This window comes from Salvia splendens, chromosome 10 (assembly GCF_004379255.2).
Source record: "Salvia splendens isolate huo1 chromosome 10, SspV2, whole genome shotgun sequence".
NCBI classification, from domain to species: Eukaryota; Viridiplantae; Streptophyta; class Magnoliopsida; order Lamiales; family Lamiaceae; genus Salvia; species Salvia splendens.
In genome coordinates, this window is record NC_056041.1 from 1,821,065 (window position 1) to 1,832,981 (window position 11,917).

The window sequence follows — 11,917 nt, forward strand, 5'->3', positions numbered from 1 at the left end:
TTGAAAAAAAAATTGTATTCAATCATAAGTAGTATCTTTTCCCAACTAAAAATCCCTAATTGAAAGTGAAGTATACGTGTAAACTAATGGTAATAGGTAGAAACTTTATCTTATCGTTTTATGTAGTAAATCTATTATTTTCCTACGGTTTTTAATTTCAGTGTATTTAGTGCGTTATCATGGAGACATAAAACTTGATAAAAAAAATACGGTATTTTAGTGTAATATTTATTCATGGACTAAAAATATAGTTCTCTCAATATAGAAAATTAAATATTCATGATACTGGGATAGAAAAGAACTGGGCTTTTGGATCATTGCTATGTTTTTCGTGTAAATGGGTATCAATGTTGATATGTTTAAGAAAAAATTGAACGTATCATTTGGGCCGAATGAGTTGAAAAATTAAAGCCTAATTAAAATTGATAGTCTTGGTACATATTTATCTAGCTTGGCCCAAACCTGTCCACAATTACTGGATTTTTTTATAGTAGTTTATTTTTGCAATGATAAATTATGTAAAATTATGGTTTTAATAAACTGTAGCATTTCAACAGGATAAATAAAGTAAAATTAATAGGCTTATAGCAAAAAGTTAAATACATTAAAGGAAGTTGGGCAATCTTGAACAGAAAATAAAGAAAAAGTTTGCACAACTCAAACAAGATTAATAAAAGCAACTCAAAAGGGGAGAAAACGAAAATTTTTATACCAAATAATAAATTAATAAATTAGGAAATTAAATACTAACTTGTTCCAAAAAGGTTTGCCTGAAAAAGAATTTAGGACCTCAAAGATTACAGTTGTACAAAAAATTAATAAGTGGAGACAATAGTCATTTCTAATGAAAAATAAAAAATATTTATTTGAATTATATTTTGTTCGTCACATTTCATCTAATAAGTGGGACAATGTTTTGTTCGTCATATTCATTCTGGATGTGAATCTATTGTTTTATATTTCTTACCAAGATAGACATGTCATAGATTAATGATGTGTATTTCAAGATTTGACATAATTAAAAATAGGGAATTAAATGTTTGGTTCATAAAAGATTTTCATTCATAGCTTAGCAACTTTCCATATAGGTACCATACATTCTTTAGGAAAAATGACGATATAATATGTACCTTTAGGCATGGATACAAGTATACGTAAAAGTGTACAAAATATTTATTGCAAATCTAGGTTGTGTATATTAATGTCCAATTATATTATTCTCCAAATCAAATGGGTTGGCCCGGTGGATTGATCTGGTGGGTTGGACTGATGGATACTATTATTGTCCAATAATATATTTTAACTATTTATTATCATTTCTATAAAATGAATGCAGAAAAGTTAAAGTAACTCATAATGTGGGACGACATTTTTATAAAATGAATGCAGAAAAGTTAAAGTAACTCATAATGTGGGACGACGAGAGTATAGATTTGAAAAATGTGGATCTATTAAGAGGGCTCTTGAGGAGCTGCAAAAGAAAGAATTCATGATAGTGAGTGTGTTTATAGCTACCATTATTTAATCAATAAATTTTCATTTGGTATTTGAAACATTGATCTTTTCGATTGCCAACTATGTTAGCTTCTGAATGTATAGGAGTTGTACCTTATCACATCCTCATTAAATTTCATAGCTTATGATAGGTTTTTACTTTGGCAGAAGTAGAATTATTTGGTAATAAACAATACATATATGTACCTCAAATTCTGCTTTGAATACGAGATATTTGAAAAGATATTCCGAAAATGATGGAAAAATTGGGATTTCAAGCCTTTGATATCCTGTGCTATTTAAATCTGTATTGCGGTCTAATTATGTTTGATTCAAATGTTGGCCGCAAAGACATACAGTATATGAATATGTGATGTGCCTAAATCTTATAAGTGAAGAATTTAATTTCGAAAAAACCTATTATACGGTTGTGTGATCCCTTTTCTACTAATCTTAGTAATCTAAATAAATTTTCCTTTTTACTTTAAAACATACGTATATTTTTCTTGACCAATCTATTAGTTTTAAAATAAAAAGTGAATGGAATGAGTTAGTAGGATGTAGGGTTTATTACCAAAAGTTGTAAAAAGTAAATGAGACACTTAATTATGGACGGACGAAAAAAGAAACTTAAGACACTTAATCGTGGACGAAGGGAGTACAAGTTTATTGCTATTTGGCTTTCCAAATGTACTTCTGAATCTTCTGTAATGATAGGTATTATCAAGACCTTCATTATTTCTGATGAAATTGGTCAACTGGAAACCCTTTATTCATCACCATGCAAAAAATATACAAAGTCCTTTGCCGTCAAGGTGATGAACTATTTACCCTTGACTATAATTTGAACACATGTATCTTTGTCTAAGTGTTGTGTGTATTAAATTGAACAACTAGTGAGTAGTTTTCTTCTATAGTAATTGGTTGTAGACTCAAAAGCACAATGTAGAGGAAAATTTCGATTCACAATACAACTGTAGTGTAAGAAGAGAACATGTTAGGGCATAAATAATCCCGTCCCCATTTCCAGTCCCAAGTCCCCTCCACGTCATCATTCCTCTACAGTTGCGGCTCAAGCCCCAACTGCTCTAACCCGGCAGGCCACAACCCGAGTCGCAACTAATAAATGACACTATTCACAACTTCAACCTATTTTACACGTAAAATAAAAAAACACCGGAAATTTATAACACGGAAAATTTCATTTATAACACGAGAATTTCATTTTAAATACAAAAACAATAAATTATAACCTAAAAAATATAAAAAAAATTAGAATATTAAAAAAATTCAAAAAAAAAAATTTGCAAATCTGCATCACGTCGCTTCTCTCGTTCTTCTTCCTCTCCCCCTCCCTCTTCCTCCTCTTCCAAAATGTAAATATTCAGAAAAATAATTGCAAATCTGCAGCACGTCGCCCCCCCTCTTCTTCCTCTTCCTCCCTCTTCTCCCTCTTCCAATTTTTGGCAAAAATTCCTTCTTCCGTCACGGCCCCTCTCCGATTAACGCGCGCTGGGCCGGGCCGCGGGACTGTCACCAGGCCGTGCCGCTCTTCCGTGTACCGCGTGGGACGGGCCGGGACTCGCGATTTGCGGCCCGGCCCGTAGCGTTAAAGATGCTCTGCATTTTCTGCCAACTTATTCTTAAACCATTTGGCTCAGGTTTGCAACTAGTCTTATTTTCTTAGACTTCCACCTTTGTATTATCATTGTATTATGGTTGTGTTGAGAAGCTTTTTTATGTACAACATTATAACTAATGGTGTTAGTTTGATATTGATCTCAGAAAAATTGATGTGGCAATTAACCATGATCCAAATGTCAGTGATTTATACTTAGTGAAGGTTATTAGATATATTGGAATTCTTGACCTCCTCAAACTCTTATTATGTTACCGAAAATCTTTCTTAAGAATCTGTGATGCAAATTTAATGGCAATTCACTCTTCATAGTCAGGTATTATTGATCAACAAGCGTGACCAAAATATATCATGTTTTAATGAATCAATTATTGTTACGGATGTATCTTAATGTATGAATTAGTGTCCAGAGAAAGTTACAGAGTACTTATTCTCCAGAAGAAATCTTTTAACTCTAACGAACTCATTTACTCATTTGAAATAAATATGAGAAAACATAATATCTTACTTGCGTTGGAGGTAAGTTCTTATGCAACTTAATATTTAGGTAATTTTTCTTCTACCTTTGTTACTTTTCTCCAACCCTCATCAGTTTTAGTTAAATTAATGGCATGAGATAAAACAACAACTTTCATTTGTTCTATCAATGAATTGTTGTAAGGGCAAAAAGAATTTGATTATTTATTTTCATCGGGAGATCGGACTCAAGGAGGAGCCGGAGGTTGGAAGGCCGACTGAAGCCGCATGTGTGATCCCCATAAGACATAATAGTCCTTGTAATCCAAATCCAAGTATAATTCGTTATTTCGTACTTGTTGAAAGAGTTGTACTAAACATAGTACTGTAACTATCAATAATAATAATAATTAAAAAAAAATTGTATTTCTCTTATCCTTTGAAAGAGCGAAGAGAGATGATTATGCTTTTACGCCCATCACCGGAGCTATTTGGTTATAAATGAAAAAGGGTCAAATGGTCGTGTACACAGGAATCCAAATTAGGAAAAAACGTAACTAAGGAAAATCATTTATGTTTAAATAAAGTAAAGTGACATTATTTTATCACGTGTATTAAATCTATATAATTGTCTATACATGTACGGAAATACTTATGCTCATGTTTCACCACAACTATCTATTTTGGAAACCTTTTTCTATGTGAATAGTATTGAGCCTTTTCTCCGACATGTATTAAATTATTTTTATGAAATTAAATGCCGTAGCGTTTGGCCCACTCCTTTTCGTATTTAATGTCACGTAAATGAAGTATATTTTGGTCCACTATTTTTAGATATTAGTAATTTATAGTCATAAACTATATGCATATCTCCTTAAACTAACTTATAAACTTAACAATAGCGGAGCTTAAATTGTACGACGCTTTTCTTCATCAAATAAATCGACGACTTGAGTTATCACGGGAGTAAATAGAGAGGCCACTATTATGCTTCTTTAATAAAAAAAATTAACGCATGAATTTCAAGGGAGATAACATTTTCACTTGTATCATTGTATGCATGCTATTTTCACTTATTCAATGCATGTGTAGACATTACTTGCTAATTTTAGAAGCTTAGAGCTATTAGCCTATTATAATAAATGACTCATAAATTTGTATATTTAAGAATAACATCTGAAAATACCAAATTTAGTGTTAAGTTCATGTATTTTAATCTGAAAATACCAAATATATTTTCATTGTATTTTACTTTTGGAGGCGCCGAGGAAAAAAAGTAAATATACGTTTGCTCCTCCTATTTTTTTTTTGGCTTTGTATTATTGTAAAAGTCCAAAACTCATAAACAAATTACAACAGAAAATTGAATTTTAAAAACACGCAATTGCGAGGGCACGTGGCGAGATCGGGAAGCGAAAGCCAATTGCGAGGGCGAATGAGAGGCGTTGGATGAGGGAAGTCTGGCATTAACTGAGCTGACACGGAAACTAATGCAGTGAAGGAGACAGCAACACAGTCACACATTCACGTGCGCCACCTTCCGTTTCAGAATGTCTTCTCTGCAGTTACCTGCCCTGCTCTGCTGCACACATACACACACACCCCCGCACGTGTCATTTGTCTTCTGTCTCTCCCCCCTTTCAAATTCTTGATATTTCTATTCATCCATTTTCCCTTTTTTCTTCTGAAATAAATACTATGAATATGATTATGTTTTTTTCATTGGGATTCTGTGTTGAAACCCAAAGATTTGGTGTTTTTGTTTGAGTAGCAACTTATATCTATATGTAAAGTAAAATGAAATGAAATGAAACGGCTACTAATATGATGTGTGTGTATTGGCCCACCTCATTAATTTTGAGAAGAAATATAATATATGATGAGGAATAACATAGTACAAATTCGTGATTGAGTGGAATTTCAAATCTAACAAATTAAAATTGTTCAATTGAATGTGCTTAAGTAATTTATTTTGTAGAAATTAGATCGATTAATTAATTATAAATTTATAATAATATGCACAACTGTGTTTGATGAATACTTTAATCACATCAAGGATGCACAATACGGAAAAGTTAAATTTTAAAAACGAATTTGTTTCAATATAAAAATTATATACAAAATGGACGACAAAACGTCGTGACACTCTTTCATGTATTTAAGTCGAAGAAACAAAATTAACGAAAAGCATGATAAGCATCACTATCACTTAACATTCTTAGAAATGTCATTTTAAGCTTACTTTCAGAGTTTATCATTTGGTACAAAAAAAAAAAAAGGTTGTAATTTGGCGTATTAATAATTGTACTGTAAATTAAAAATGGTAAAACCACTAATACTAACAATTTTATTTTGCCAAAATGATTGACACGTTCATATGTCTTACTATGTTTAAACTATCCACTAATTAAAATTAATCCAGAAAAGTAAAATACTAAATAGATTTCAATTTTTGTAACAATAAAGCATATATGAATGTAGCTCGATTGAAAAATATATTTCCACAAAGACGACTTGAAATTTTCAACATGTGATAAGTGAGAACAAATCACAACTCCATAATTTTACTAACTGATTTTCGAAATTATGGATATACTAGAAAATGATCAAATCTCATTATTTTTTTGCCAATATGCCCTTTTAAAAGTGAGATATTAGAGTAATATAAATATATATTAATATAGTATAAGTATATTTCGGTATATTGATTCAAGTTATAAAAACTGAATTGGAAACGAAGCAAAATAGAAAACTCCAAATATATTTTAAATTTGGATTTAATTTGAATCCCAGATATTTTTGGGTGCAGGACTCATAATATCATTCCAACTCTATGTTATGAAAATGAATAACAATGTTAGAATCCTCACAAACGGGTCCAATTCACACCCCAACCCGACAACCCGGTTCCCGGCCCTTTATCCTGTGACACAGCTGCTCTCCAACAAAACATGTAAGGAGGGTTTTCTCCTTCTCCCCTTCCCTCTTCTCTCTCTCTCTCTAGCCATATCCCTTCATCCCAAATCCTCCATTTTACTAGGGTTTCTCAGCTCCAAACCACCCAATTCAACTCTAAATACCACTACTTCTATTTCTCCCCCCCCCCCCCTCTCTTTCTCACTTGAAGATCTATAACGATGCATTCGGGTTTCGAAATCACCGGCATCCACCAGCAGCAGCAGCAACAGCAACCCGAGAACCCGCTTCTACTATCCATGAACCCGACCCATATCCTCGACCAAATCCACACATCCCAACAACCACTACTCCTCCCCCCCTCCCCCTACTTCCCCCTCAACTTCAAGCTCGGCCTCAACGAGATTCACTCAACTTCCTCCGCCGCCCCCAACGGTGTGAGTCAGCAATACCATCTGCCCGAGGCCAGACAATCATCTCTCGGAATTCTCCACTCTCAATTTTGGTAATCTATACTATTTTAATTCAATTTGTCGAATTTGATGTCACATTATTAAATTACACAAATTTTTATTCAAGAAAATTGAGTGTTTTTAATTTCATGTACTTACAACATCCCAATTTTATTTTTAATTTTATTTTTATAAATATTGTGTAGGGAACCCCTTCTCGCAGAAGTATCCAATGAAAACAGTGAAATAGTGAGGAGGAGAGAAACTCTAGCGACCTGTTTGGACGCCAAAAGTAGAGCACATTTCAGCGAGCTGGAAGCCGTATACAAACGTCACGGTAATGCTGAAGCCACCCAAACAGCCCCTAACTTAACACCACCACCACCACTGCCCGTGACCGACGAAGAAGAACCTTCCAGAACCGAAGCGAAGAAGACGAAGAGGAAGAAGAAAAAAGTGACGGATTCGGATCCGCAGCAAATCACTCCGATGGAGGAATTCTTCGAGAATCTGGTGAAGCAGGTGCTGGAACACCAGGAGAAACTGCAGAGGAAATTCACGGAGGTGATCGATCGGCTGAGCGAGGAGAGGAGAGCGAGGGAGGAGGCGTGGAGGAGTCAGGAGCTCGCGCATCTCGAGCGCGAGGCGGCGGCGAGGGCTCACGAGAAGGCGATGGCGAAGAGCCGCGAGGCGACGATCGTTTCCTATCTGGAGAAGATTACAGGACAGCTGATTAATATGCCGACGTCGGAGAGCGCGGCGGCGGCAAACACCAGCCCCGACTCGAATTTCGGAGGCGGAGAGGATGAGATGCAGCTCGATCGAGATCGGGATTGAGAGAAGTGATTTGAGCTGGTAAATTAAAATGCGCTTTTTTCGATTGCAAAGAATCGCTGTTTGGGTTTTGTAATCTAGAAATTTAGGTCTGATAAAATTCAACGACTATTAATAACGTTTTAGTTTATACGTATATTTGAGTATAGTAGACAACCATTTTATTCACTTAACGGTAGCTTGTTTTATGGAGTAGTACTTTTTTAAGAAATTAAACCATACTCTATTTGTTAATCAAATCTTAAACTAAATTAAACAACGCAAATAGTAGTACTTACAATTTTGTCCGATTTAATTTTGGTTTTAACCAAATCGTGTCTATCCCTAAGTATAAGCACGTCTTGGGATACATAACGATTCTTGTACATATATATATGAGCAATATTTATATATAATATAGCAAGATAATTAAGAATATAAAATATCTATATATCCGGCTCTTATTTACGTGATAATTATACGTAGGATGCCATTAATATATGATATTGTACAGTTTGCAACCAATTTAAGGATTTGACTTGTTTAAAGGACGACTTTTCTTGGTTTGCAAATACTTTTATTATTAAGTTAAATTTTTCGTTTATCATACTCATATTTTACTGATTTTTTTTCATGAACCTAATGAGAATGAAGTTAAGGCATATAATTAAGTTTAGATGGTTCTTTCAGGCTTGATTAGGTTCGTGATTCTTTTACTAGAATTTTCCTAATCAAGCCTGAAAGAACCATCTAAACTTTGACATGTTGTTAAAATGTTAATTCTTGTTTAACAAAATAAAACAAAATTTCAGAAACATTTGAATCTTGGGATCGTCATAACTCAAGTGCATTTAAACAAAATATGAATAAAACTAATTATCAATCATTATATTAGTAGTACAGTATTACGTATGAATATGTAAGTATGATGAGAACTGAAAAGAGAAGTGTAGGTAGTATAATTGCATAAATTTCCCGACGTGACGTGGCGGTGGGGCCCCGGCGGCGCAGAAGTGACGGAAAAAGTCCTCGAGCTTTCGAGATAAAGCTGCTGATTTCAGTCTCGTGTTTTACCTTTATGTGAGTTAGTGTGTGTTTTTTTCTCTTCTGAAACTAATACAGCTGCATTAACGCCACTGCTGCATGCCCTACTTCCTCCCCCTGTTTATTTTTCATTGTTTTTGTCCATTTATTTTTAATTAATCAATCTTTGATTAAATTGTTTGTCGGAAAGGTCGATTGTTGGGTCTGAATTTCTTGTTTCTAGGATATGCAGCCCGATCTTGATCGGGACGTGGGTTGGGTGTTCAGTTTTTCAGGCCGGTTTCATCACGAGTGTCGTCCACTTTTTATTGGGTTGTAGTCATTGGTGAAGCCATAATTTTGACGTTAAGGGCATGTAGAAAAAGTATAGTATCGGCCATTGCCAGTAGCGATGGGGTATCTCTCTATGTCGTTATCGCTAGAAGCAATTCTTACTGATTTTAGATACATATGAGGATGAGACAACTATAAATGAGTTTATGCTAGCCAACCACCACACTTTGTATTTCACACCCCTTAGTTTTCCATACCATTAAAGTATACCATTCCATACAACCATAAAAAAAATCCATTGAATCTGATTATCTAATCATTCACTGAATATATTTTATACTCTCTCTCCGTCTCAACTAAGTTGATACAAAACTTTTGGGCACGGAAATTAAGAAATTGTGTTGAAAAATAGGAGAGAAGAATAAAGTAAGAAAGCTAAAAGAGAGAGTAAAACATGAGATGGAAAAAGTAAGAATGATTGAATGTTTTATTTTTAATTAAAAAAGAAAATGACTCAACTTATTACCGCTAACCACCTTTGTTTTTTTTGTTTTTCATTCACTTGTTTTCCATACCAATAATCTACGCATATTGTTTCCATATGACCACCTATAATAGAAGTTAAATCTGATTATGTAACCATGGATTTTTTGCAATCTTGCTATATCTTCATGTACATCTCTAGACTCTATATCTAGTTTTTTTTTTCATTTCAATCACTCCACCAATATAATAGCGGATTCTTATTCATCCACCATCAATGCTTCAAGAAAACATAAATAAAAATAAAATTTTAGTTATAATATACTAATTCTCAAGAAATATGAAATTCCTATAGAAAGAGAGAGCTAACTCATATGCAAAATATGCATAAATAAAATAAAATCTGCATACTTTATAAATCATAATTATCATGTGTATGGCATACACCAAATTAACTTTAATTATTTGTCACACGTAACATATATAGCCGTGGGTGAAATCCGAAAATAATCGATTAGGCTGAAATTAAATGAGTACTAATAATTTGCTGAGAACCTCTCTACATATTAATTATTTATTTATTTAGTGGTGTCTTTGTTGATTTGGAGTATTGGGCTTGTTGCTCTGATGTCCAACTATAGTTAGTAGACTGAAGTTCAGAAATTTAATTGGGCCTGTGAACTTTCTTTTCGGGATATACAAGGCATTTTTTCTTTGAATATTTTAAATGCCCAGATTATATAGTTTATAGCTACTGAATTTCAAAATAAATGATAAGTTAGTTTACATTTATTATTTTTTTCTAATTTATAACAAGATAGTTCTTGCTGATTTGTAAATACCTAAGAGAATGAAGCAATTATAAATGAGTCTATACCAGCGAACAATCTCAGTTGTTTTTCACACCCCTTGTTTTTCATACCACTAAACTATACCTCATGTTTTCGAAAATTATAAGAAAATATCAGTTAAATCTGATTATATAATATTACATTTATTATTTTATTTTAATTTATGACCAGGACATTTCTTACTGATTTTTAGACACCTAAAAGGATGACATAACTATAAATGAGTCTATATCACCCAACCATCCACTTGTTTTTCACACCCCTTGTGTTACATACCACTAAATAAACTATACTCCCTCCGTCGTATAAAATTATTTGCACTTTTTATTTTCATCCGTCACATATAATATGTGAATTTCCATTTGTAGAAAATTGTCGTAACTCATTACGCATATATATTAATTTATTTACAACTTATATAACTATGACACACCATTACAACTTATTAAACACTAATAATAATGTGGATCATACTATACACTGCCACTACTTTAACTACAATTTCTTCTCATCTTTTTATTTTACCAATTGTATATTAATTTTCGTGTCATTTCAAATGCCTATGTTTTTAGGCGACGTAGGGAATATCTCTTGTTTTCATACAACCATAAAACACACACTACTAAATAAATTCAATTATGTAACCATGCACTTATAGTTCTTTTCCTCCATTGTAATCGGGACAAATTTTTTTTTCTGATTTGTATATACATAAGAGAATGAGACAGATATAAATAAGTCTACAACAATCAACAACCACTTGTTTTTTATACCACTAATCTACACCTCTAGTTTTCATATAAGTATAACCACTTAAAATACAAGTTAAATCCGATTATATCACCGTGATTTTTTTGCGAATCAGATTAAATATTTCATAGAATTAGATTAAATAATTTATAAATGCTAGATTATCAAAATAAATGATGAATACTTCATGCACATAATTTTTTATTTATAACTCATTGCTAATTTATAGACCTTTCTCTCTCATCTAATATTAATTACATTTTTTTTTATGTATTTGATTGGATTCGATAATTCTACCTAAAACCTTGCTTGTCATTCAAAAATTTGTTAACATGTCTATCTAGCTTTATCTGATAATTTCTATCTTGCTATACCTCCATGTGCATCTCTCTATCTACTTTTTTTCATTCCAATCTCCCAATTCAATATAATTAATTCTAAAATTCGGTTCGATTCTGATTTATCCTCCGTCAACGTTTTACGAAAATATAAATAATCATTCAAAAAATAAATAAAAAGAAAATTTTGTTACAATATAATTTCTCAAGAAATATGGAATCCCTAAAAAATGAGCGAGCTAGCATGTAAAAATGATAATTAAATAATATAAAATCTGCATACTTTATAAATCAAAATTAATATGTTCAAGACATAGTTTAAAAGGTTTTAACTTTAACTATTTAGTGGTATCTTTGTTGATTTTGAGCATTGGGCTTGTTGCTCTGATGAGCAACTATAGTTAGTGG

The 11,917-nt window shown here is 32.7% G+C and overlaps 1 protein-coding gene across 1 annotated transcript; it reads left to right on the forward strand.

The window, feature by feature from the left end:
* The first annotated feature begins 6,463 nt into the window (after nt 1–6,463).
* LOC121750557 lies at nt 6,464–7,964 on the forward strand. Its single transcript, XM_042145115.1, has 2 exons — nt 6,464–7,010; nt 7,164–7,964. Exons 1-2 carry the CDS (start codon nt 6,727–6,729, stop codon nt 7,792–7,794), a joined length of 915 nt encoding a protein of 304 aa, XP_042001049.1. The 5' UTR covers nt 6,464–6,726; the 3' UTR covers nt 7,795–7,964.
* The last annotated feature ends 3,953 nt before the right edge of the window (nt 7,965–11,917 follow it).

Bases quoted from the DNA above. Each gene is read 5' to 3' on its own strand.
- LOC121750557 (XM_042145115.1), top strand. From the start codon at position 6,727: ATGCATTCGGGTTTCGAAATCACCGGCATCCACCAGCAGCAGCAGCAA. The intron at 7,011-7,163 runs GTAATCTATACT...AATATTGTGTAG, and splicing joins ATTCTCCACTCTCAATTTTG to GGAACCCCTTCTCGCAGAAG.